General features: G+C 38.3%; 2 protein-coding genes across 2 annotated transcripts in view; one reads left to right on the top strand and one right to left on the bottom strand.

The window, feature by feature from the left end:
* The window catches only part of CMTM3 (CKLF like MARVEL transmembrane domain containing 3), a 40,650-nt gene extending 17,505 nt beyond the window's left edge, over positions 1-23,145 (top strand). The window contains exons 2-5 of the mRNA XM_074203143.1: positions 5,097-5,252; positions 9,033-9,128; positions 10,142-10,262; positions 12,175-23,145. Coding sequence (XP_074059244.1) covers positions 5,097-5,252; positions 9,033-9,128; positions 10,142-10,262; positions 12,175-12,203 — 402 coding nt within the window. The 3' untranslated portion in view covers positions 12,204-23,145. The remainder of the gene's footprint in view (positions 1-5,096; positions 5,253-9,032; positions 9,129-10,141; positions 10,263-12,174) is intronic.
* The window catches only part of CMTM4 (CKLF like MARVEL transmembrane domain containing 4), an 87,493-nt gene continuing 80,000 nt past the window's right edge, over positions 20,013-27,505 (bottom strand). Inside the window, exon 4 of the mRNA XM_074203137.1 lies at positions 20,013-26,130. Within this exon, the coding sequence (XP_074059238.1) occupies positions 25,966-26,130 (165 nt within the window). The 3' untranslated portion in view covers positions 20,013-25,965. The remainder of the gene's footprint in view (positions 26,131-27,505) is intronic.

The raw sequence follows: 27,505 nt of genomic DNA, 5'->3' as shown, positions 1-27,505 counted from the left end.
TCTTCTCTTTACTGTCTCCAGTACCCACTTTGATCTCCTGCCTGTCTTTTGCTCAAGCTGGCCCTGGTATCTGGAATGATCTCTCTCCTCACCTCTTAGGAGGCCATCTTCAATGAATAGCTAAGTGGCTCTTTGATTCCCTAAGACATTATTCCGGCTTCCAGAATTCATCACTGAGGAGTTATATTGTAACATTCCTGCATTTACTTCTCTATGAACAAACTTTAATGTTTGTCCTTCATTTTTTAATGTTTTTTTAGGATTTCGCAAGGCAAATGGGGTTAAGTGGCTTGCCCAAAGCCACACAGCTAGGTAATTATTAAGTGTCTGAGACCGGATTTGAACCCAGGTACTCCTGACTCCAGGGCCGGTGCTTTATCCACTGTGCCACCTAGCCGCCCCTGTCCTTCATTTTCAAAGAAAACCACGACATCAGGGAGGCGATGCCATGACAAGCACATGAATTGGATTTGTGCGGGGGGTGCTGTGCTAAATCACCAGCCTCACTTTCTCCTCCAGAGCCATCTAGATGAATCAGGACAACTGGAGAAGATCCTGGATGTGAGGTAATCAGGGTTAAGTGACTTGCCCAAGGTCACACATCCAGTAAGAGTGTCTGAAGTTGGATTTGAACTTCTGTCCTCTTGACTTCAAGTGCTCTATCTACTGTGCCATCCATATTCAACTCCCCCCCCCCAGAATATAAGCTCTTTGAAGGCAAGAACTATCTGAACTTTGTATTTGTGCTTAGCACACTACCTAACTGTAGTAGATGTTTAATAAAGACTCATGGATTGATTGAAATTCAGTGTTCTTTCCTTGGCAGTACTCTGCCCGAACCCTAGACTCTGGAAAGCTCTATCAAGCAGCTTCAGGCAGAGGCTGAATCACCAGTAGGGTTATTGCTCCCCTCTTCTTCCTCCCCAACTTGAGACAAACTTTCAGAAAGTATCATGGCTTCCTTCTGGTCTGACGTTTCTGTGTCTGTAGCAGAGAGAAGCACCACATACAGTGTCTGGCTTCCAGGAATCTCACCTCAAACAGACAGAAAATAAATAACTCATTTTCATAGTACTTGAAGATGAACAAAGTGCTTTCCTCATGAAATGTGTTGGACAGTTCTGGGAAGGTGTTAGATAATGGGCAGCTAAGGAAGGACTTGGGCTGGGACATGTTGTTGCTGTTGTCTGTCCAGGCAGGGGAAAGGTGGCCCCTGAATCAGGAGGGTATAGGGAAAAATTCAGTGCCCTTAAATCTATGATTCATGGGTAGTAGGCAAAGTTTGCAGAGCAGAGAAAGAGAGAGAGAGAGAAGCACTATTGGAAGTCTAAAGCCCTGGGCTAGATTCTCACTATGACAAGACAAAGCTTCCCCTCTCTGGCCTCACTTCCTCTTCTGCAAAACTCAGATGATCTTTCAGGTCCCTTGTGGACTTCTAATGATCCGCATGAGTTTGAGGGGAGCACTTAAAGACACTCTAATCCGATGGTCTTATTTTACAAACAAGAAGGAAACTGAGGCTCAGAGAAGGAAATGAACTTGTCCAAGGTCACACAACTCTTGTCTTTTAACAGCACTGTTCACTCTCTGGAGATAAGAAGAGAGAAGTACAGAGGCCAATTTCTGCTCTGTCAGAGGAAGCTGGAGGAGGAATCATAGATGTGAAATCACTAAGGAGCACTATAACACGTTTATTTTTATATTTTTAGTTTTTGCAAGGCAATGGGGTTGTGATTTACCCAAGATCACACAGTTAGGTAATTATTAAGGTCAGATTTGAACTCAGGTCTTCTCGACTCCAGGATCGGTGCTCTATCCACTGTGCCACATAGATGCCCCTTATTTTTACATTTTCAAAATTTACAAAGCACCCTAGTTACATTTTCTCACCTGATCTTGCCAATTGCCCAGTGAGACAAGTAGTACAAATGTGATTTTACATAAGGGGGGAAACTGAGACTGGGAGGTATTTCTGACTCCTGACCAAGACTCTACCTGTTATATTCTGCTGAAAAGGGAATGTGCAAATTTGTGTTTAGCTGCCTTTATGAGAATGGGAGCTACTGCTCAGGGGCAACCAGATGGCACAGTGGTAATGCAGAGCACTGGACCTGAGTTCAAATTTGAGTGTCCTCAGACACTTAACTAGCTGTGTGACCTTGGGCAAGTCACTTAACCCTGACTGGCTTGCATCCAGGACTATCTCCAGTCATCCTGATTCATATCTGGTCACATTTGGGACCAAATGGTTCCAAAAGAGAAAGTGAGGCTGGTGACTTATCACAGCACATCTTCACACAAATCCAATTCACTTGTTTGTCATGGCATCATCTCCCTGCTGTCATGGTCTTCTTTGAAAACAGAAGAACAAACATCTTTCCTGCTCAACACTGAGTTTGCTAAGCACCAAAAGAAGTGAGTTGAAGGCTGGTGCTTGACCTCAAAGGAAAGAATTTACCAAGAAAGTCACGTGCATAAAAACAGACTTATATGTGTGTGCATAAGTATATGGACATGTAGACATACATGAAGATTTGCACATATATCTGAAGCATAGATTTTGCACGTGTTCATTTATCCATGTACAGCAAGCAGTTCTAGATAATAATAATTAGCATCTACTAGTGCTTTAAAAATATCCTGTTTAATTTTCACAACAACCCTGGGAGGTAGGTTATTATTATTCATCTCCCCTTTTTAGTTGAGGAAAATGAGCCTTAGAGAAGCTTTAAGTGCTCCACCCAGAGTTCCACGGGCAGGATTAGAATTCAGGTTTTCTGACTCTTGAAGCCAGAGCGCTGTCCACATCCCCTCACACCCCTAACTGCCTCTGTATCTGCTATATAGGGAAGTTATTGAGATGCTAAAAAAAAGTAAATGTGGTCTTTGCCTTCAAGGAAAATTCCCAGTGTATACTTGTCTTGATTAAATTATTTCCTCTTGTTGGGCCTCAGTTTCCTTCTCTGCAAAATGAGAGGATTGGATTAGAGATGGCTTTTTATGTTACCTCCAGATTTGTATACCCTTCAGTTTCTACATTCTGTGTTCTAAGGCAGTGGTTCTCAAAGTGGAATCCCTGGAACTTTTACAGCCATCTGAGAGGTCAGAGCTCTTTACATAGCAGCTAGGAGGCACAGTGAATAAGCAATGGAACGAGTTCCAATCCCTTTCCAGATACACTTATTCGATGTGTGATCATGGACAAGTCACTTAACCTCTATGTGCCTCAAGTTTCCTCAACTGTCGAAGAGAACCACAATAATCCCTAGATCCCAGGATTGTTGTGAAGATAAAATGAGATTATTGTAACATACATTAGCACTTTACACATGCTACCTATTATTAATATTCACAAGAATATCAATGCTATTTTTTTATTAAAATACAATAGTCCTCACTTTTCTAACCTCATAACCAACAACATCAGGTACTATTTTCTTCATATACTTCAACCAAAACCACAAAACCAAACAGAACCAGAAATAAGAATCTAGCAGTTTTCTATAAAGCCAGATATTAAAAGAGATTTGCAAAACTATGTGGTTCTGCAGGATCACAACACCTCATCTCTGGATAACTACAATAGTGTAAGTCTCCTCTACTACAGATATCTCCCTACCCTATTCATCAAACTCCAGTGGCTCTCTTTTACCTCCAGGATCAAACATCAAAGTCTTCATTTTGACATTCAAAAAACTTCAAAATCTGATCTCCTTCCTGTTCTTATCAACCCTAACCCCTTCAGAACAGTTAACAACCCACAGGCCTCCTTGCTGTCCCCTGAACAACAGATACTCTATCTCCTGGCATTTTTGCTGGTTGTCCTCCATATGCCTGGAATTGTCTCCCTTCTCATCTCTACCTCTTAACTTTCCTAAAGCCAAGGGAAGCTCCTCCCCATGACATAAAGGCTAAAAGGGTGTAAATGATTTGCAATGGATCAAAATGAGTGGGGTTTTTGATTTTTAATTCAATTTTTTCAATCAGCAAGCATTTGTTTTTCTCTTTTCCACCTTATCCCCCATATATCCCCCATATATTCCTCATAACAAATAATTGTAGTCAAGCTAAACAAATTCCCCTATTAGTCATATACCATTTGTCATCACTGGTCCTCTGAGATCATAGTTGCTCATTGTGTTGATCAGAGTTCTTAAGTCTTTCAACACTGATCATTTCTCAATGTTGTTTTATATAAATTGCTCTCCTGGTTCTGCTTACTTTACTATTGGTTCTTATAGGTCTTCCCAGGTTTCTCTGAAACCATTTCTTGCATCCCTCTCCTCACCCAAATCCAATTCATGTTATGGCATCATCTCTTAGAGCACAACAGTAATTCAGTATATTCACAGACCATAATTGTTCAATGATTTCCTTCTTGGGCACCCCATTCAATTCCAGTTCTTTGCCAACCAAAAAAGAGCTTGACAAATAGACAATAGATGCTTTTCCTTTTTCTTTTATCTATTCTGGGTATGTCTAGTAGTATAATTGTCATAGAGTCAATGTAATAGTACTAAAGTTTAGGAACTTTCTGGTTGTAGTTAAAATTGCTCTCCAGAATAGCTGGTACTATTCATGGCTCCATCAGCAATACATTTATGGGCTCAGTTTCCTACAGATCCTGAAATATTTGTCATTTTCCCCTTTTTTGGTCATCTTTAAACAGTCTGATAAGCATGAGTAGAACCTCAGAGGAACCTCATTTAGGGATCCCTTCATTTTCCTGTCTAGATTGTAAGCTCCTTGAGGGCAGGGATTTTCTTTTTTTTTTTTGTATCTCCATTGCTTAGACAAGGTACATAGTAGGTGCTTAATAAATGTTTATTGATTGATTGATCTTTGGGGGCATGGAACTTTTGATGCAGGTGATGGGGAATCAGGTAACTGTTATGACTGGTGGCGTTTGTTGGTGGTAGTGGTGGTGGATGTTGGTGGTGGCTTTCCTCTTTCTCACTTCAGTCAAGGGGCAGTGGGAAGGAGACAGGAATAGGAAGAGAAAGGTGTGAGATGCATAAATGGATAGAGAAGCAAGTTCAGCTTTTCCTTAGGCATGGTTCATCCCTAGAGGAAGCTGAGACTCCTCTCCCTGGCAGGTGCTCTCTTTCATCATCTTTATCTGCTACATCGCATCCACGGCAGCACCCTTCCTGACTGTGCCTCTCTTGATGTTCCTGCTGGCCCTCTGTTTCCTCTTTGGCTACTTCATGAAGATCTATGAGAAGTTCCCAGGGATATGCTGGCCTCTCTCGGTAAGCAAGCTGTGGAATCAGGGTGGGCAGGGAGGGAGGAAAGACCAGGGTAAATTTGTGTTATGGAACATTGGACTGCCGAAAGATTAGGGCTGGAAGGGAAGGTGCAAGATTGTCTAGTTCAAACCCATTTTACAGAGAAGGAAACTGAGGCCCAGCGAGGCAAGGTAACTTTCTCCAGGCCATAACACTAGTGAGTAGTAGAGTTAGAATTCAAACTCAGGTCTCCTGACTCTGAATCCATTATTCTTATATCATGCTTTTTTCCTTCATATCTACCTCTTAGCTTCCTTCAAAACTTGCCTCAGATCCCACCTTTTGTGGGAGGCCTTGTCTGGTCCTTCTAGACATTAGTGCTTTCCCATCTGAGTCTACTTTGCATCTGCCCTATGTATATAAAACAGGCATTGCCCTCCAGGAGTTCACATTTTAGTGAACTAAACTAAAACCAAACTAAAATGTGAACTCCTGGAGGGCAATATCTGTTTTTGCCTTTCTTTGAATTCCAAGGATTTAGTATATGGTCTGGCTATAATAAGCATTTAAAAAATGCTTGTTGATGAATTGACTATACCATTCAGCCCTGAGGAGGCTACAAGCCCGATCTTGCTCAAATGGAGTGGGTCCTGTTTGATAAGAGTGAAAAAAGTAGAATTCACTTTTATTCACTCCTTAATCACAATAGGGATAGGCAGTGAGGGGGTGCCCACTGAGATACAGTGGCTAGCTGAGCCCATCCACACAAGCATCCCAAGGAAGATGTTTCTGGAAGTTTGACAGGTCAAGTCCAAACACCTTACGTGGAAATGACTGGTCAATGAGACTATCATTCTCCATAGTCTTAATGGACTGGACGCTTCTGGAGGGCAAGGCCCATTTCTTATCTATCCAAAGCTTTTTTTCTGTTGAGTTCACTAGTGCAATGCTGACACCAATTACTTAACAGAATTTTAAAGGAAGCCTTTTATAAACCTTAAAAGCACCAAATCAATCAAAAAGCATTGGATTACATATCTAATGGCCTTATACATCCAGCACTGTGCTTGATGCTGAAGATAGAGAGAAAAATGAAATCATTCCTGCCACCTGGAGTCTAGCTAGGGGAGACAACAATCACGTACCTCTCTGATGATGTTCATCCTTCATAATCAAAGAGGACTGTGTTGTCGTCTATATGATGATATGACCTGCACATACAAGGGAATGTTGGGCAAAGACATCCTTCTCACTTGCCTTTTCCAGAACTATTTCACCTTTTAGCCTGATGGATAAGAAATAGGACTTCTGATAACGTCTGGATGTTTGGGGTGGGGGGAGTCCTTGGCACCGGTTTCAGTGAGGGTTCACAGTGCTCCAGCTAAAAGTACAAGTATGTGATTTCCTAGCAACAAATACCTCTATAAGTAGATTAAAATATAAATGCAAGGCTATGGGGGGAAAGAAGACAAAGCTAGCAGTACAATGATTCTTAATAAAGTAGGCTCTAAATTAGAAGACTATAATACTCACAATAATATGCACATGCCTGAACCTCTCCCAAGCATAATGTGCTGAGGATTCCTCATACCTAAGAATAATCCTATACCATGAGTCAAAAACTTTTCAGAGTTACTCCACCAGAAGCTAGAGCGAGCAGGAAAGATCTCATGAAGGTGATGGCCCTGATCTGAATCTTGGAAAAAACCAGGGATTTGTAAAAGGCAGAGATGAGAGGGAAATGTGTTCTGGGTTTGACTGACAACGTGTGCAAAGGCATGGAAGTGGGAGATGGAGAGTCAGGTGTGAGGAACCCTGTAAAAATACAGTGGGTCATAAGAATAGAAAAACAAGTAGGAATCAGATTGTGAAGGGAATAAAATGATTATAATCATATTTATGCTTCCATTTTAATTAATTATTTGAATCAAATAAGATGCAAAAGTCCTTCCTAGTCAAACTAGCTTCATAATCGTAAATCACTATGTAAGTATATCTACCTCAATGCTTTACAAGTGAATTAATGAACAAAGCAATCATCAAACTGATCCAACATGGAACACATGATTCAAAGATACAGCAGAGTCCAGGGACCCCAAGGGAGCTTTTATCAAGCAGATCTTTCCCAAGTAGCTGAACCAAGAAATTTCAAGATGTTTCCTTTAATGACCACCAAGTGTCGCTATTGTTCTAAACTGATCTATAGCTAATTAAGGGGAAAATGTAGTTAAAGGAATTTTAGGATTTTTAAGGAGTTATATGTTGACAGAGACATATGTGTGTGCATATATGCATACATATAGACATAAATATTCATATACCTATGAATATTAGTTATAAAGACCCTCAGTCCATGTGGTCTGAGGCTCAATCAAATTAAGTGATTCACTCATTCAAGGGCATGGAATTATTGGAAAACTAGGGCTAAAACTGATGATTCCAAGATCTATTTAGCCAGCCCTTAATCTCTCCTAACCTGCAATCTTGAATCTCCAGTTGCCCATTGGACATCTTGAACTGAATGTCTTAACATCTAAAAGCACCTGTCCAAAATTTAACATCTCACCTCCCGACCTCTTCCCTCTTCTCAACCTTCTAATGACTGTGGAGGGCACCAACCTCCTCCCGGTCACCCAGATTCCCAGTCTAGATGTTACCTTGATTCCTCCCTCTTTCTTATCAATGTATCCAATCCTATGTCCAACATCCATTGAATTCTGCCTTCTGAGCAAGACTCATTTATGTCGTTCCCCCCACCCCATTCCAGGTTATTTTATACTCAGCTGCCAAAGAGATTGTCCGTCTGAGCATGTCACTTCACTCTTATTCAATAAACTCCAGTGGCTCCATCACATAGGAAACACTCTATTTGGCATCCAAAGCTCTTCATAGCTTAGTTCCTCTGACTTTTCCAGTCTCTCTCTCCCTTACACATACTCTACAATCTAATGACAGTGAGCTCCTTGCTATTGTTAGAACAAGACCCTTTATCTCCTCTTTTGGGCATTTCCTCTGGCCTCTTCCATGGAGTGCTCCAGCCTCAGATTTTGACTAACTTCACTTCTGATCCTTCCCTGCCCTCTGGGCAAGAACATAACTCACATTTCTTTTTTGTCTCTTTTTCTCACATTTCTATAACCTGTGGTTCTGGTATACAGAGCACTATATTTCCAATCAACTTGAGAGTGTATGGAGAAAGGCTATTAGGATGGTGGAAGACCTTGAGTCCATGACACATAAGGAATATCTTGTTAAAGGAACAGAGGACATCCAGCCTACAAAAGATAAGATTCAGGCGGTATATGGTAGTAGCTAGCCACATCTATTGGAAGGGCTGTGTTGCTCAATTTGCAAGCAGTTGGGCAGCTCCTGCTACTCACATGGTTGAGTAGTTCTTTTTCATTCTTGAAGAAGACTATGACATCAGGAAGGTGACGCCATGACGTACAAGTGAATTCACTTGTCAGATTAGATGGCTGGACTGGATGATCTCTTAAGGTCTCTTGAAACACTAATATTTTATGCCATAAGAGCTTTTGAAATGCTAACAGAACATTCTCTTAGGTTCCTTTCATCTCTAATTCTGTAAAATGTGGAGAAGTCTTCCCAAGAAAGACTTCAACAGCCCACCAGGGATCTTCCAGCACATCTGATTGCTTATTCACTAGCTGCCAGCTTGGCCTTCCCAAGTCACCCAGTGCCAGCATCTAGAATTCAATCTCTTGAAACTGGATTTAGAGGAGGAAGTTGCCACCTCCTTCTCAGATTATTTCATCCAAATCTCTGCAATGTGCTCTCTTCCAGGACTTCCTTCGATGTGTCACAGCTGCCATCATCTACTTTGCCATCTCCATCACTGCCGTCTCCAAGTATTCAGATGGGGCTGCCAAAGCAGCTGGAGTAAGTAACTGATAGTCAAGGCTTTGGGGTGAGAAACTGTGAGGTTGCAACTTGTACTTCTGTTCCCCCATAGCACCAAGCTAGGAGTCAGGAGACCAGGGTTTCAACTCTACTTAGTTGAGTGTGAGTCACTTCCTCACCTTGAGTCCTCTATTGAATAGGGACATACCATATTTAAGATTATACCTCACAGGGTGGATAGATCTAAGGAAATATTTGCAAGAAGGAGCTTTTATCATCATCATTATTTAAGATTCCTTTCAAGTGTAACATTTTATAATTGTCTAGTCAATCAAGGGGGCAAAAAGATACCTCTGTTTGACCAATTACCCTCTTAATTTTAGTATGTTACATTAACAGTCTGCATAGATACCTCTGTTTTCTCATTTACATTCCAAATCCTAGTAACCTACCCTATCAATCTACATGTGACTTAGAGATGTGTACATCTCACCTTCAGTTAGGATAAAAATATTCTGAGGGGAAAGGCTTTCTCCTTAGTCTTCTGGCATTATAGTCAGTTTGACTCCCTGAACAGTGAATTCAGTCATTAGATGGCAAATCTGTCAATACTTCAAAGACCCATGATTTCGTTAGTGTAGACATTGCCTCTACCAACACAGCCCTAGGTAAACTATGCAAAAAGACCATCATCCCCCATCTCAACTTCATCTTGTATGAATTTTAATTGGACATAGTTGTTTGCAAATTGTCACCCACATCAGACTCAGGGCTCCTTAAGATCAAGGACGTGTGCTTGAGTGGCCTTGACTTTCTGGCCTTTCTCTGTAAACCTAGTTCTACTCATAATACTTGAGGCACAGTGGACACTTCCTAAATTGACTATACCTCCCTGTGTTGCCACCTTACCCTCGTCACAGTTGAGCTTGCTACATGTAGTCGTGGTTTTGACCAGGGGCAGCCCTAAACAGACCAACAAGTTTACAAACATGTTTGAGCCTGGGGCCCTGACATGGACCTGGTTTTGTGATCCCTGCTGTTGTGTCCTACAGGTCTTTGGCTTCTTTGCCACAATTGCATATGCCGTGGACTTCTACTACATCTTTAATGATCTGTCCAAATTTCTTAAGCAAGGAAACTCTGCCAGAGACCCAGAAGCTGAAAAATCAGAAGGTAAGTCGTTTCAGGACCCTAAAAAACTCTCCTTATATTCATTGTTGAACAATATTTGTGAGGTCTTTAACTAAAACCCCACACTTCCATCTGAGGTAGATGAATCTGTGCTTCCCCAGCTTCCCCTTAGAGGGAACAAGGGAGGAAAGGTAAAGGGGAAATAAGTCAGTCCATAGGGATATCTACAGGGAAACATTTTGAGATTTTGTGTGTGTGTGTGTGTGTGTGTGTGTGTGTGTGTGTGTGTGTGTGTGTGTTTGTGTGTGTGTGTGGAGAGAGAGAGAGAGAGAGAGAGAGAGAGAGAGAGAGAGAGAGGAGGAGGAGGAGGAGGGGAGGGGGAGGGAAGAGAGAGAGAAAGAAGGTATAGGTAAAGAATTAAAGCAATCATGCTAAAAATAAGAGATAGCTGACCCCCCCCCCCAGATTACCTGACTTTTAGTATTCCTTTTGTCCCCATTCTGTGGTCTGCCTTTTGATATTCTGTAGAATCAGAGCATATTAGAAACAGCTTCAGAAGAGAGAATTGTGCTGAAAGAGCAGGAGATCTGGTAAAGTGGAAAGAGAAGGACTCATGGTTCCAACAGAAGAGTTAAGTTTGATTCTCCTGCCGAGTGACCCTAGACAGTCACAACCTCTCAGGACTCTTAAGTTCTTCACTTATAAAACATGGAAGTTGTACCTGATGATTTCCAAGGCCCTTCCAGTGCTCACATTCTATGATTGTGACCTTAGAACTGGTTAGAGCAGAGAACACAGCAGTCAAGGCAGAAGAGAGAAGCAAATATAGAAAGTTGGAACATAAAAAGTTAAAGGAAGAAAGGATTTTAGGAATCTTCTGTTCCAACCCCATCATTTTATAGATGAGGAAACTAAGGTTTGTTTAAGGTCATAATGAGTCACAAAAGCACTGGATCTCAGACTTGGAAGAAAACTTTCCAAAGGTATCTTGTCCAACCCATACTTGACTGGAAATCCTAAAATATTTGTGGGAAATGGTCCTCCAAGGAAAGCATTAAAAAGCTATTATCTGGTCCCTACTTGAAAATCTCCAGAGGGAGAATCCATTACTACCTGAAGCAGCCCATTTCACTTTTGGATTGCTCTTATTTGGAAGTTTTTTCTCCTCTCAAACTAAACTATTCCTCTCTGAAACTTTTACCCATCAGCAACCTAATTCAGTGGATAAAACACTGGATTTGAAGTTAGGAAGATCTGAGTTCAAATCTAGCCTTACTAGCTGTGTGACCCTGGGAAAGTCACTTGACATATCTGTAAGATGGACCTATTAATATTTTATTAATATTAATAATTTCCTAGGTTTGAATTGGGAGAAAATGAGATCATATTTATAAAGCACTTTGGAAACTGTAAAGTCTAAATTCTGACTGTTAAATGATACCTCTTCTTCCTAATAACGCCACCTAGGACTAAGGATAATAGCAGCAGAGTTAGTATTAGAAATCATGTCTTGGGGGTGGCTAGGTGGTGCAGTGGATAAAGCACTGGTCCTGGATTCAGGAGTACCTGGGTTCAAATCCAGTCTCAGACACTTAATAATTACTAGCTGTGTGGCCTTGGGCAAGCCACTTAACCCCATTTGCCTTGAAAAAAAAAAAAGAAATCATGTCTTTCAACTTCCAGTTCAGAGGTCTTTCTGAAATCACATCATGCTGTCCCGCCCCAGGCAAAAAAAAAAACCCAGAGAATTTGTTAGGGGAGGAATAGATAGGTCTAGAAAAGATCTGAGGCTAAGTAAGAATGGTCAGTTTTTGCACCAGATTGGATAGCAGAAGGTAGTTGTGGTTATTCTAAGAGGAGCCCTCCTCAGCCTCATTATCCTTCAAAGCTGCTGACCTGTCAATAGCAAAAGAGCAATTCTGTTTCTAAAGAGTTTTTCCCCCTTCCATTTCAGAGGAAGACTCCAATTCTGATTCTGACTGACAACCAACGAGCTTTGACATCACTATTGCACAAGCTACCATGGGAATCTCAGTGGGTGCTTTAATTTTTCAGTCTCCAAGTACACTGCCAGCTGGGATTGAGACTTTTCTTTCTTAAATTGGATGTTGCTTCTCCTTCCTTCTATGTTACTGTTTCTCAAGGGATTGTGGTTGGGGAGAACAATCCAATTCCCACCTCTTCCTCCTGCTCATTCTATCCTCCAAACAGATTTTAATATGTTAGCGCAGTCTGCAGCCTGCACAGCTTTCCCATGTCTAAGTGTCTCTTCAGTACCAGGTTTGCTTAACAGTCTTTGTTTAGCAGAGCTAACTCCACAATCTTGAGTCTTAAACTTTTAATAATGGAGAATTCACTTTACACAAATGTCTCTCCTAACCAATGAGCCATTTAGACTTGTGTCAAAAATGAATGCTATGCAATGGAGGCATTTAGTCTATACCTGCATTCAGGTCCCAGAGTGCTATGTAAAATCTTGCTACCTCGGTTTTTACCAAGCATTTTATATTACATGTGATATTGAAAGTCTATTGGACAAAAAGGATCTTTGTACCCCCTTCACTGCAACACATGTAACCTTGCTTAACAAAAGATTAATATGTATTTGCCAAAGAGAGTTCCATTTTGTAATATTAAAAAATCTTTAGGGGGCGGCTAGGTGGCACAGTGGATAGAGCACCAGCCCTGGAGTCAGGAGTACCTGAGTTCAAATCCGGCCTCAGACACTTAATGATTGCCTAGCTGTGTGGCCTTGGGCAAGCCACTTAACCCCATTTGCCTTGCAAAAACTTAAAAAAAAAATCTTTACCCTCCTATTGTCTCTTTATGAGACAGAGGAAAACTGAAGCTCATCAGGGGACTTACCCAAGATCACACAAGGAATCATATTTCTTAATTAGATGATTGTTGTGCCTTAGATGCCCTCCTGCCTTTAAGACATACTTACTCAATGACAATGGACAAAATGATTAAATTTTCACTGCCTCCAAGTAATTCTTAAGACTATGTTGCTGTTGTCCAAATTAAGTCACAAGTTTGTTCTTCATCCTAACATAGCAATCAATTATGAAGCACCTACAATGCACCCACAAACTGAGATAGACCTCTGCTCCATGACCCTCTCTCTGTCTCTCCTTCTTTGTCTCTCTCCTGTCTGGCCCTGTCCCTCTCTCTGTCTCTCTCCTTCCCTCTCTCCAAGAGCAGATGCATTGCACACACACACAGATCTTTAGGTATTATCCACTTGAATCATTTGACATTTTGAATAATAATGCTCTAAGAATTTACTATGAGACAACTCTTTTCTCCATGTTCTTGGTGCACAGAGACAGTTCTGACCCCTTTCATTTCAAATAGTGGATATTCATCACTCCATCTGAACCTGAACCTACAGATCTAAGTCCAGATGTGAGGGTAGCCTAAGGAAATCAGCTGCCCTTCTTCAATAGAAAAGGACACTATTCCAACCCTGCTAAAAATCAAAATTTGATATAAATATCAGAGATTTATCAGAGTTGGAAGGGGCCTCAGAGACAAGGTAATGAATACACCAGCAGTTTGGATTTCTTTAAGCTCTAAGGCCTTTCTCACAACCGTCCAGTGAATGAGATGGTATAAGTGTACTTTATCCCCATTTGACAGGTTAAAAAACAAACTCAGGGGAAAGAAAATTGGCAGCAAAATCATAAAGACAGTTGTTGGTAGCCAGTCCTTTTGTTCAAAATGGGTGCTCACTAGCAGGCTAGGGACACTCAGGGGTAGGGGGTGAGGGGTACATAGAAGACCAAAGTACTGTGGAAACTACAACATAGTCAATGACTTTTTCCAAGGATGAGGACAATCTTTAATCATTTTAGGAAACTGTGATATTTTATGTATTTCTCTCTCTTAAACAAGATGTTATAATCTTTTAATACATTTTATATAAAATTTAAGCCTAAAAACTTTGCAATATACAAAAGCAGTTCCCTAAGTAAAGTACATTTGCTATGACTTCAGAACTCAAATGAATGTATAAGTGCCTTCAATTTGTAAAGTTTTCTACTTGTTAAAATACTGCATGTCAACAAGTGATTTACCTTTGCTCTCCAGGGTCAAATCCTACCAGAAAGTGGTAATGGATTCTGGAGTAACAATCAATCATAGAAATTCGTTTTTCAGTTTTTCTAAGTTTCTAGACAGTACATTTTAGTCAGTTACATTAAAAGCCCCTAATTCATACTTTCTAAAGAATATGCTCTATAAAATGTCACCCACTTAGAAATGTTCCAAGAAACATAAGTTCTTTCCTGTGTAGATCACACAATGCCAGTGCTTCATCATTATGAAATCATGGAATTTAATGTTAGAATTTCCAATAAAACCTAGGTTGGACTATGGCAGTCGTGGCTTATAGAACTTCCTGCAACAAGACTCTTCCCACTACACCTTTCATTCTCTTGTCAAAGGGGTCTAAAACACAGATTTGAATGTATCAACTCTCCCTCCTACTCCCACTTCCCAACACTAGTGGCTTCCTAAAGCTTCCAGGATCCAAAAAATCTCCCAGGTGATGTTCAAAGCCCGTCATAAACTGGCCCTTCCCTACCTTTCTAGTGTCCTTGGAACTTACTCCCCTCCACATTGTGAAAATTGGTGGTCTCTTGACTGTTCCTTGGGCAAAACCCTCATCTCCTGACATTGTGTATTTCAATGATTGTGCTCCAAGCTTAGAACTCTCTCCCTCTTTATTTCTGCCTCCTAGCTTCCCTGATTTCCATCATGCCTCAGCTCAAGTCCCATCTTGGGTAAAATGCCTTTCCCAGAACTCCTTAGTGATTTCTTACTGAGACTCTCCAATTTATCCTGCATTTATTTATGCATAATTCTTTGCATCCTGCCTCCTCCATTAGACTCCAAGATCTTTGAGAATAGGACCATTTTCCCCCTTTTTTGCATCTCTAACCCTTAAGACTTAACTCGGCATTTAGCCTGTCTCATAGAGGTACTCAATATAGTTATCACTACTTTTGACTACTGACATTAACTATAAAGCTTTACAAATCAATAACTATTATCATCCATATGATCAGTCCATGTGATACCAAGCCAATCAATAAATGGCTCAGACTCATATCCTGGGGCTCTTCACAATTCCGATTCCTGAGCCACACTTGCAATCATATTTACCATATGCTATTGGTGTATGCACTATTAATCAATGCTATCACCATAAACCAAGAGCCATGACCATCATATATCCCTTGCAGTGTTGAATATAGTATTCCATAAAAGAATTAAAAATATGTTTATTAGAAGAGCCTCATGATTTGTGAACCATGGGTGTACTAAAAGACCTTAACTAACATGGGTTACTTGGGACTACCATCTATAATATGTATCTTCAGAATCACACAATCTTTGAGCTAGGACTAAAGAGATCCATCTAACCTAGCTCTCCCAATATCCAGAGAGTGAAGACCAGAGAGAAGTGACTTATCCAAGGTTATACCATGTTAGGGAGAAGCAGAATCCAAATTTGTTTTATGATTGCTAATACAGTGCTCCAAAATAAGCAACTGCATTGTCCCAAGAAACTAAAAGGTTTGGGTTTTTATGGCTCATGTGGACCACCACTTGAAAACAAGTGCATTTAGGTAAATTCCATCTTGCCTGTTTTGTTTTTTTTTCCTGAAGGACAGTGTCAGTTTAGTCAGCAGCCATTGGAGGTATGCATGGTGCCATTCTTCCTCTTTCAGTGTTCTAGATAGGTTAGTTTTCCAAGCATAGAACAGACTTTCACTTTCAGGAAATGGACTTGCACCCTTATTTACAAAGAGGTGAAGAACATAGGGTGGATTAAAAGGAGAGGAAAAGATGCATTCGTTTGTTTAGCCATATACATTTATTCAACAAGAAATTCCTTCACAAGTTCGTACAATATTTATCAGAGATTAGTGTTGAGAAAATTATCTCCCCCTACATACAAAAATACAGATTTTACCACTATGAAAATGATCAAGACAAGATGAAAACTGGTTAAGTTCGGCATCTTAGTATATCAAAAGGAAGAGAGTAAAAATGTGGGTGGGGGAGCAAAAAAAACTCAATGAATATAATACTTCATTTGAAATCAAGAAATTACCACAAAAAACCCTTCATATTGTGCCCTTTTTAAAAATATATAACAAGCAAAACATCATTTTTTAGAATGTCACATACTTAAAACAATCAAAATCAAAAGTAAATTCGAATTCACTTTTTATAATACCATTATGAAATTACAATCCTTCAACTTCATCTTTAAGATCAGAAAACAAAAAAAATAAAACCTACAAAAAAGTTACACTCAGAAAATCAGGTTCATAAAATGAGTATTATCTTGGAATGTAGGATGCTTGTACCTTTAAACTGTTTATAGAGAGAATCAAACAAATATATCACTTAAAGAAAACACAAACTACATCAAGGTTAATTTTGATCCAGTTAATAGTACTTCTAGAGGGAAAAAATATTATTGGCTTAAATCTGGTAACTGTGGAAAACTATGATAATCAATTTCCCATTTGATTTGATATTTTACCAACTGTGAAATCCCTACATATGACCCTTCCCATTCTCATTCCCCTTCAAAAGGAAAAAAAGAAAATTGAAACTTGAGAAAAGAAACATTTTAAAAAGTTTCTTTAAAATATATTTGTGATGCTTCTGAAAAATCATTAGCATTGCTTTGCAATAGCTTGGCCCCATCTCTAAGATTTTTACTTGGGCAGACATTTTACTTACTTCACAGAGAAGAGAAAAAAAGGATTCTCCAGCAATTCATCTCCTCCTGAAAGGAGCATTAAAGAAAACCAAGGCATAAACAGACCAAACTAAAAAGAAGAGTTTGACTCCAAACAGTAAGAAGTTAGAAGCTCTAGCTAGTAGCCTGTACTTTTCTCTTTGGATGGAGATAGCTTGGTAAAATAGAAAATTTGATGGACTAGGGGTGAAGAGGCTAGGTTCTCATTCTAGCTGTGGTACAAACTTGCTATACAGATTTTGGAGCAAGTCACTTCATGGAATCATGATTTTGGAAGAAGCCTTGAAGGTCATCTAAACCAACTCTTTCATGAAGAAGGAATCCTCTACATTGAAAAACATTTGACACTATTACAGTAATAGGGAACTCAACTAACAAATGAGTCAGGCTCCAGGGACCTTATTCATAAAATAAACCTCTAGGATTTGGTTTCCTTTCCTCTGTAAAACAAACAAGTTATGATTAGATGGCCCCATACTTCTCTCTCAGATCTACCATTCTATGATCCTATGATTTTAAGTGAGCAGTAGACATGAAAAGGGTCAGATTTGACTGAGAAATAATTAGTTCAAACAATGATGCTCCCTAGAATGACTTCTGTGGGTCAGAATTTAATCCCCAAGATGACCCAGATATGGGCAACTGACTAGATTTCCTCCCTTCTATTATGAAATCAACATTTATTTTTTATAAATACACATTAGGAAGGACAAGTCCATGTGTGGATTTCAAAAAATGGTTCCAAAAAAGAAATGTAATTGAATTGATAATATGTCATTTTACACAGAAATGTTCTTACTCTCAGTCTTTCTTAAAGTGAGCAAAGAGAATTGAGAGGGGAAAAGTCAGTCCTTCTGAACCAATGGAGGGGAAAAAGGAGAAGCAACCCGGCTAACTAGATCACAAAAGGAAAATTGGTTAAATATTACAACTGGCATCAGTGAAAGCAAAATTAAAAAGAGAAGATCATAAGATCATGCTACAAAAATAGTGTTTACCGACAATAAATTTACATCTTTTTCATCTTCATGATTAACAAGTGCTTATCCGACAACTTGGAAGGCACCAAAGGTGAAGTAGTTATTTTATATTTGTTTAAAAAAACATGAAAAGACAGAACAGTTATCAAATTTTCAAATCAAAACACAATGAGTAATAAATAGATTATTATTTTTGCCATGGGTTCCTGAACCCTTATAAACCTCAACATATACAAATAGTTTCACTTCCTACCACTTTAATCAGAGGAAAAAAATGGGCCCAAATGGACACAAATCTAGATGACAGCTCTGATTCCCTCAATGATGTATAAAAAAATTTGTTTCCAACAAAGGGGAGAATTTGAAAATGCATTTCAAAATGGTTCAGTCTGAAGCAAGAGAGAGACAACTATCTCTTGGAACTAGAAGAAGCTTACAAAACAATAGTGGTGAGCAGCAGCATTCACAGGGTTTCTATCTGGCCTCATTCAAATTGGGTTGGGTTGGGACCTAGATTGAAGGAGGCTGCTACATCCCCCTTCCCCCTGAAGAGCGCGGCCACCACTCCACTACTGGCTTTGGATTGACCAGTTCACATTTTTAAATGCTGATCGTTTACTACTGTCACTTCTATAAAAAGGAATGAAGTCATTTTTTTTGGAAGACATTTCTGCAAAGGGTAAAGGAAGCAAAATCAAGGCAGAAACACAAAAAAAGCAGACATAGTGAATCAGTTCTTTACAGAGACACTAGGATTAAAGTACCTCTTCTTCCCCTTATCTGAGCTTCCCATTTTCTAAAAACAGAATTAGAGTACCATGTCTTTAGGGTTGCTGAAGACACAAGGGTCACTCACTGTCTACAAGGATCTTCAGTTATTAAGACCTATTTCTCCCATGCCTAAACTAATAAGATTTTGCTGTTCCTAGATTAAGAAAATCCTATGCCCTCCTCCTTACCTTCCCCTGCCTCCAAATTCATATTCATCTATCCTTTTATACTTTGAGTGAGGTTATTAGGAGAAATTTTGGGAACCAGCCCTAATTCCAAAACACACATACACAAACTGCTATTAAAAATGAGGCCCTCTAACTTTAGACGTATTCTTAATAAGGATTTCAATATTTCTGATAATCCATTGTTTTCTTTCAGCAGAATGTAGAAAATAGAATGATATATCTATATTCTAAGATTCCCTGACCTCTAGCTATAATTCATAGCCATTATACACATGGTATCAACACAGGAAATATTGAGCTAGCAAATAATATGACCATTATTATATTTCCTATCAAAAAAGTATAAACAATTATCAAAATAATATCATGAAATCCTTACACTACCCAAACTCACATAAATTAAAACGATATTGTTGACAGTCATTACTGGTTCAGAAATTGTATCCAAATAGAAGTAGGGAGATAGGGAGGGGAAAACATTCTCTAGTCCCTCCCCAAAACAAAGGAAAATAAAGCTAAATGAGAAGAATTAAATAAAGTATATTCCTTTACTATTCAATCTTGCTAAATCATTAAAGCAAATTAAATTTGTCATCTAAACTCCCAGATTTAAAATAGGAGCACAGTGCTCAAAGCTTTTGCAAATGCTATTATTCAATACATTTGGACAACTAAGTACTGTGACTATTTCTAAGGCAGTTTCTAAGAAATGTATTAAAATATCCTAGTCCCTTTGGTCACATTCTCTCAGTGAGGCAGTTTTCATTGTTCCAACAATTTGAACCTTACTGAGAAGTACAGAAGATAAGAGGAATTCAGTCTTAGGTGTGTCCTTAAAACATCAAAAAGGCACAGAAAGTCAATCCTGATGATACCCTTCTAAAATGTGTGGGGACACAATCTAGTCATAGCTATCCTATGTCAGTAACTGTAGGACTATTCCACTTAATGTTGGCCAGTTCTAAGAAAATATACTGTGTGAAGAGGATGATATTATGGGGAAACAGGAATTCCATAGGAACATTTCAAATGGCAGATTGGTCAAAAGCCTCCTGATGCAACAATAGTGTTTGGTAGCAATATTCTATCAGGATTGGTTTTTTTTTTTTTTGATGCAAATCCCTGGTTCAGGCAATATAGTGCTAAGTGAGTGTATCTATACTGGACCCTGTTGTTACAACTTATCTGGTACCTGTCCTACAGGCAAAGTTATCAGTAAAGATTTGAGGCAGTTTTTTCCTGTCTCCCTACTCTCCGAAAAAGGACCTATGTAGGCTGCTACCATCCAAAAGGATATTACTTGAAATAGAGGCAGTGAGTTGGAGTAGTGAAAAAAACTGGTCTTGAGTTCTAAGATCTAGTCTATAGAAAACTTGATATTAAGTACTTAGGACATCCCAGGCACTGTGACCTTGAACACTTGATCTGAGTTTCCTCAACATATTAAAATGGAAGCAGTAACTGATCTAACCTACCTCAATGGTCGTCCTAAGGAAAGTGCTTTGTAAAACCTTAAGATCAATGACTTAGACCTGGAAGAAATCCTCCTCCCCCCTCATTTTATAGATTGAAAAAAATTCAGGTTCACAAAAAGAAAGTAATTTGCCACAAGTAGGAGGAAGTAAAGAGCAAGGTCAGCGCATGAACCTGGCTCATCTGATTCTAAATACCCTGTATCAAATATTTGTGGTATAGAAATATGAGTTACTCATATTAAGTTGGGAGAGACCTATTTTTCCCTAGGATCTTTTGTTTTTAATAAAGGGAAGGAGGTTTTCAGAGAGTAGAAAGTAATATTAAGACGGCCAGGTTCTAGTATCAAACTCAAGTGATATCAAAGTATCTAGAACAAATGCACCAACAGGACTACTAAGAGTCCAGAAAGAATTTCCTTTAAGTCTGTTCCTGAGTATTGATTACCAATCAACCTCTATCACTGGCTGCCTCTTTTACCTTCTGAGCTGGTCAGTTAAACATCATTTTCTTTCAGATAATCTTGCTACAGCAGCTGCCACAACTCAACAGTTTAATTTCAAGGCCTCTTTTTGTTTCTGACAAAAGAGAAAATGAAATGGCAAAAAGAAGTTGCCAAGTGGGAAGTTATCAAAATGGATTCAAAATCACACATATTTTCTATTTTATTGCTATGACAAATCATAGAGATAATAATAAAAATTGCCTCTCCTGGGGATGAGAGATGAGCAACTTTGATGTATCCTCCTAGAAAATGGAGATCTAAGGACTCTTCAATAATACTACTGCTTTAGACTTTACCATACCATAGAATATAGAAATTCTAGTCATGCGAGACTTAGTGGTTACTCAAGGCTCAAAAAAATTAAAAAAAAAAAGATCTAACCAGTTTCCCTTCCTTTACGGCTGATTCATTGCAAATGAGACTTCATATATTTGTGCAGACAAAACACTTCATGCTTCATCTCCACAGAGACCATCTGTGGTTCAACCTAAGTCTGAATCACACACAAAGACAGCATGAAACCCCAGTCTTTAAGACCACAAAACAAGCAAAGCCATACTCAAAGCATCTTAACCAGTCTATGAAGAGAGGCAAACAGGCATCATTTCAGAGGAGGAAAAACTTCACTAGGAAAAGAGACAACAGAAGTGGCCAAGGAAGGAAAGGCATCAGCAAGCATCAGATCTGTCTCTTCTAGAATTCTTCAAAGCTAAAAAAGATCTAAACTGAACGAATTCATAGAGGAGTGGGTATTTGGGAATGGGAACCACTTCCCTCCTCACTTCTCCGAAGAACAGAGTTCCCAAGAGATCTTTTGGGTATAGTTGTGTCATTGACCAATACTGATGGCAACGTCCCACAACTTGGTATGCAACACAGTTCTTTCAGAAAGTAGAGGCTTTCCTGGTATTTTTTTTAAATATTTTCATTTAACTTGTTTCGGATTGTACCCAATTTAAATAACTTTACCTGCAAAAGTATTTGTCTTTTCCTAATTTTATTTGGAGTCAGGAATGGTCCAACATTTTTGTGAGACTATGATGCCTCTAGACCAAAAAAGAAAAGGGGCATTATTTTCATCCTGCAATAGTCTAAAGAAAGACCAAAAAGGAAAAGTAATATAAGTGTGAATGGTGTAATTTTGAAAGGGGAAAAGATCAAAAGGAAAACTTATATAAATTTGAATGGCATAATTTAGAAAGAGGAAAAAAGGAGAAAAGTATCTTTTCCATTTTTTGTCATGAAAACAAAAGTACATTCTGATCTCTTTAAAGCCCAATACAGAGTTTATCACTTCTAAAGCAATGTGAAATTCCACATTCAGAATGCCAGTATGCTGTTTAGTCTAAAGAAGCTGACAAGTTATTAAACTGCGAGCTATTAAAATTGATCCTTATCCTCTGATGCCACATCTGCCACCTCAGGAGGCAGAAAAGCATTACCCTTTTAAACTTTCCTTCAACTTTTTAACACCTCGAATCTAAAACAAAAATATGTTCCATCTGTGATTTATAGGAAATAACAAATTTAAGTAGGAATCATTATTAAAATTAAGATTTATTCAAATAATATTTTAACCAGCAAAATATTCATTTTCAATTTTAAGTTTATATATGGTCTTCATTGCCTGATTACATGAATTATAATAGAAGGGATACTAGTGTGTTATCTTCATCCCAGATTAGAACTACTTTATTGACCATATGATCCATATTTAAATTATATGATTATATATTACGTTGTATTTGAAATGTGTTTTACTTTCTTTCTGTTCACTGGCCAGTTACAAGGAAACACACAAAACCTACATAGTTCTTTCCATGGCAAAAAAAAAGATTTAAAAATAATCTTAAAAAAATAAATACTTCCAAAAATTCTGTCACTGGTATGCAATTAGATACTTAATAATTTCTAACTCTGTGACCTATCAAAAGATCAAGATTTTTCCATGGACTACACTCATATTTGTTATGTATCTTATACTCTATTTGCAATTTTACTACATAATCAACTCTCTTCCTTCCTCAGGCATTAGCTCAATCATTCTGTTCTTCCTAATGGTAAACTTTTTTCAAATCACTTGAGAAAACTCTAGTAATCATCCTGTCTAGTATTCTCTCCATATCTGATTTCAAAAATAGCTTTCTAAAGAACATACTTGGTAGAAATTTGAAAATAAGCCACAATTAATGAAAAGCAACAGGCTGCAATGATCTTTCCTTTAAATGAATCTGAAACTAAGTAATGGATAAGAAGCATGATTCTGTTCTTTTAAAAATTAAAAATAAAATAAAACAACTCATCAGAACATGCAAGCATGTGAGAGTCTAGTCACTAATAATGCATGTCTGCAGTGAAGGTGAATGCAACCTGTAAAACTAAAAGATTAGATCCAGATGTTACACTCTTCCTGAAGTCATTGCTAAGAAAATTAAATCAGAAGCTGTCACACAAACATTACTTTCTGGGTGGATTCAAAGGAATGGTGATACCAAGAGTTCTTTTAGGTGTGGTAGAAGACCCATTTCTCTCTAAGGTTAGCTGCAATGACTTGGAGCTATTGCATGTGCCACCTAAGCACAGAATGTGGAATAATTACTTATTTAGTAATGGAACATAGCAACTGAAGTTAAATGTCATCTGAGGTTCTCAAAGTTAACATTATGTTGACATACTTTTAAAAATAGGAAAACTAGACTTAGTATTTCATATGCCCAAAATGAGTAACTTTATCAGTCTCGCACCAGGAAGTCATACTAAGTAAAATACATAATGAATGAAATGCATTTAAATCATGCAGGTACATGAGTGTGAAAGTATTCATGCACCTGCTGAGACATAGGACATAATAGAAGCTGTGCATTAAATTTTTCAGTAAATGAATTCCAAGTACCCTACACTTTAATGAAAAATTCAGATTCTCTGACGAACAGTAAATAGTCTTTTTCTCAGCAAATGCTGAATGTCAAGCTAGAGAGAGATTTGTAAACATTTAAATCAATCCAAACTAAGACAATCAGCAAATTCACCTCTGCTCCTTAGAGGTAATCTTCAAGAGAAGAAAGACTAAATTGCATCAACTTCTCCCTATAAATTCCAAAATCAAAACAACAAAGAAAACTTAAATAGAACTTTCTGACAGTAATGTATGATAGAAACTTCTCTTCATAAATAAGAATCTGAGGCCTGTGATAAACTGGAGAAACTTTTGAATCAATGGAAGAACATCCTTTAGTGCAAAGAATGTGTCTTTGTAGGTCCCCAAGTGCAAAGAAAGCACAGTGCAGTAAAATTAATAAATATTTGATGAATGAAAAAGTGAGTGTATTATGACTAACAAAGTCCTAGTGGGTTGGCTAATTGTACTTAGTTCTTTGGGAACTGAGGAGTTATGATCTAGTCTAACAATTCTTCATGATATGGAGGCAAAACTGAGCTCTTCAAATCTAAGCAAGCAGAGCACAATTTGGCAGGTTCTACAGCAAATCAAAATCTTTTTGATTTTGATTGCAGGCTCAGAGTCAGGCTGTATATCTGCTGTCTAAGAACCAATCAAATGAAGCAGACAGAGGAAGACTCATTACCAGAAGGAAGACCACAAGAAAATGAATTATTTCAACCACAGAAATTCATGAAAACTTAGGTTAAGATATAGGATGGGTTGAATTTGCAATCAGTAGAGGCAGGACCCAAAGAGATGCAAAACCATCAATCCTTGCAGTGTTAAATAGGTAGGATATATAAGAGAAATCCCCATTTAAATCTGAATATTAAATTAACTGGGATAACCTCTAGCCTTTCTAGATGAATGGGAGCCGTTTCTTTTTTTTCCCCAACCAGATTTGGTCAATTGTCACACACAATATTTGTAATCAAAGGAAAATGTTCTTCATCCTATGTAAAAATTTGTTCTAGTACCATCATATACTACAATGACCTGAAAGACCTTTATGAGCAGAACACAATGGCAAAGAACTGGTTCTGGCGTGGTGTAGAGGTTGACACATATGCATATGGTGTGTGTATTCACACAATTATTTGAAATATACACACACACATCTCATCTATAGTTAATGGAACACAGTGGTAATGTGTTTTGGCTAGGGCACTGCATTACGAATTCATGTGAAATCCTCCAAATTCGGCTTCACAGCATTCATGTTAGGTAGAAATATGGGAATTATGTACTCCACTCAGACTCAAATTAGCTGTTTATGGGAGACAATAGAGTGACTTTACATTATGGCCAAAAATAAAATGTAGTCCTACCAATATAGAGCCCATTGCCCTAACTGCTGGTGTTCTTTATCCCCATATTACCAGTGTTTTATTTCTGAAAGGTCCAAACTTGACAGACTCTGGCTGACTTCTTTCTGTCCATGTTACCAAAGTTTTCAATTCCATAATTTGCTTCACAATTTGTCTCAGTTATCCACAGGTCACAAAATTAGAGGACAAAAACTAATAACTAAGGGGTTATGTTGGCAAGTCAAACATTAGCCTGGGTTGTAAGCAACTACAATTGTTCTCTGTCCATACTGGTCACCCCATGAAGGCTGTTGCCTGATCTAAACCGGTGTCATTCGCCCCTTATTTCCTAAGTCATCACATTAGATGTCAACTTGAGTTACATTTCTTTTACCTACCCTCAAACTCCTGACCTTGTCATGAAGATATCTAACTGAATTCTAGTTTATAACGAAACCACATGCAGCTTGTACAAAATTAAGGTTAAAAGTTGAAAAAAAAAACCCAGCTACTGTGGTTACTTCAGAGTCCTTGAGATCTCTGGGCTTTCAGCTAGGACATCTGATGGATCAAGTGAAGTTCCTTAATGATGTTGCTGTGGATGTTCTTTGCCAAAACCAACTGTTTCCTTAAGAAGCATAAAATTAAAAATTGTATGAAAGTTTGATATGATGAAATAATGAAAAATAATGGCAGGAGTTTGGGGGGGAATCAGGAAAAGAAGGAGAAAGACAGAAGTTTTCTTTGTTTGATGTCTTCTCTCTCATCCCCCATTCCTGTTCGGATGCTCCTTTTCTCATGTGTCCAAACGCTGTATCTCAGGACGGCTATCCACTTCTCGAGATTCTGTCCGTGCACGAATGTATTCATTGGTGCTCTGCTGGCGAATGTTCATTCTCCATTTCTGCACAGCTAAGAAGGTATTTGCAGCATATACTGCTGTTGCCAAGAAGCCAAAAACCTAAAAGACAACACAACAAAGATACTCAACACCCATAATGCAAAAGAAAAATCTTTGGATTTTATGCTTTTAATTACTAAACTAGACCTTTCCTGTTTTTCTGCTGTTTCATAATGTGTGGAAAATAGACAAAAACCATCCCACACAGAAGACAGGAAAGATTTCTGGATTTTAAATCAGGAGCCTTGAGTCATTGACCCAGCTCCATTACTCACTACTTATGAAACCTTGTGAAAGTCATTAACATCTCTGGCCCTCGGAGTCTTCATCAGTAAAAGAAGATGGCAATACTTACACTACTTTTTGAAGAAATCATTTCACAAAATGAACTATTTTATTACCAAGTTCACACAAAGATCCTCTTAAGATATAGCCAAGCCCCTAGAGGTACCCAACTCCTACCAATTCATGTTAAACATTTGGACCTTTTCCTAATGTTGTCAATCAAATCCTAGTCTTTCTCTCCTTCTGCTTCATTAAAATGGAGTCAAGTCCATAATAACTCACTTATTTAACAGTAGTTGAAATGAAAAAATGTGAGATATGCTTTATATATGTCTTTATTATTTACATTATATATGTGTGTATATGTGCACACATATTTAGACATATACATACACATACACACATTTTTTGACTTTAGTCCTGTCTGACTCTTCGCAATCTCATTAGGCAAAGATATTGGAGTAGTTTGCCATTTCCTTCTCCAGGTAATTTTAGAGTTGAAGACAAATGAGTCCCCTTTCCCAGGGGTCACACAGCTAGTAATAATTTAAGCCCAGATATGAACTCACAAAGATGAGTTCCTGACTCCAGGCTCACTATTCTATTCATAGTGCCACCTAGCTGCCCCCAAATTCATGTGTGTGTGTGTGTGTGTGTGTGTGTGTGTGTGTGTGTATGCATATATATATTTCATTCCTTGTGAAATATATATGAATATGTATGTTTCATATTAACATATATGTTGCATTCTTTCATTCCAATGAGTATCTATCTATAGCTAGCTATACACATACACAAATTCTGGAGTTAGGGGGATTGAATCTGTACTCTTACAACTACAATTTATTCAGGGGAGAGAAGCAGTAATAAATCTAGCTCAGGATTCTAGTTAATTGACTTTTAGTTATAAACTTGTACTTTCAAAGCTTTGAATTTGGAAACTGTACTCTCCATGATTCTCTATTAGATTCCAAATCTCATCAAGAAAGGTCAAGGAAAAACTAATTCACTATTTTAAATCTATTTTAAAACTGTCCCCCTCTATTCTTGTTTACTTCTTATTCATTCATTTTTAAAACTCAAAAGCAACCTCCTTCATAATTACCGCCTCTCAGCACAATCAACATCCCCAACAAGATCTCATATAGTA

The sequence above is a fragment of the Macrotis lagotis genome, chromosome 1 (genome assembly GCF_037893015.1).
Source record: "Macrotis lagotis isolate mMagLag1 chromosome 1, bilby.v1.9.chrom.fasta, whole genome shotgun sequence".
Classification (NCBI taxonomy): Eukaryota; Metazoa; Chordata; class Mammalia; order Peramelemorphia; family Peramelidae; genus Macrotis; species Macrotis lagotis.
Note: the sequence above shows the minus strand (reverse complement) of the source record. Positions and strands in the feature narration are given on the sequence as shown.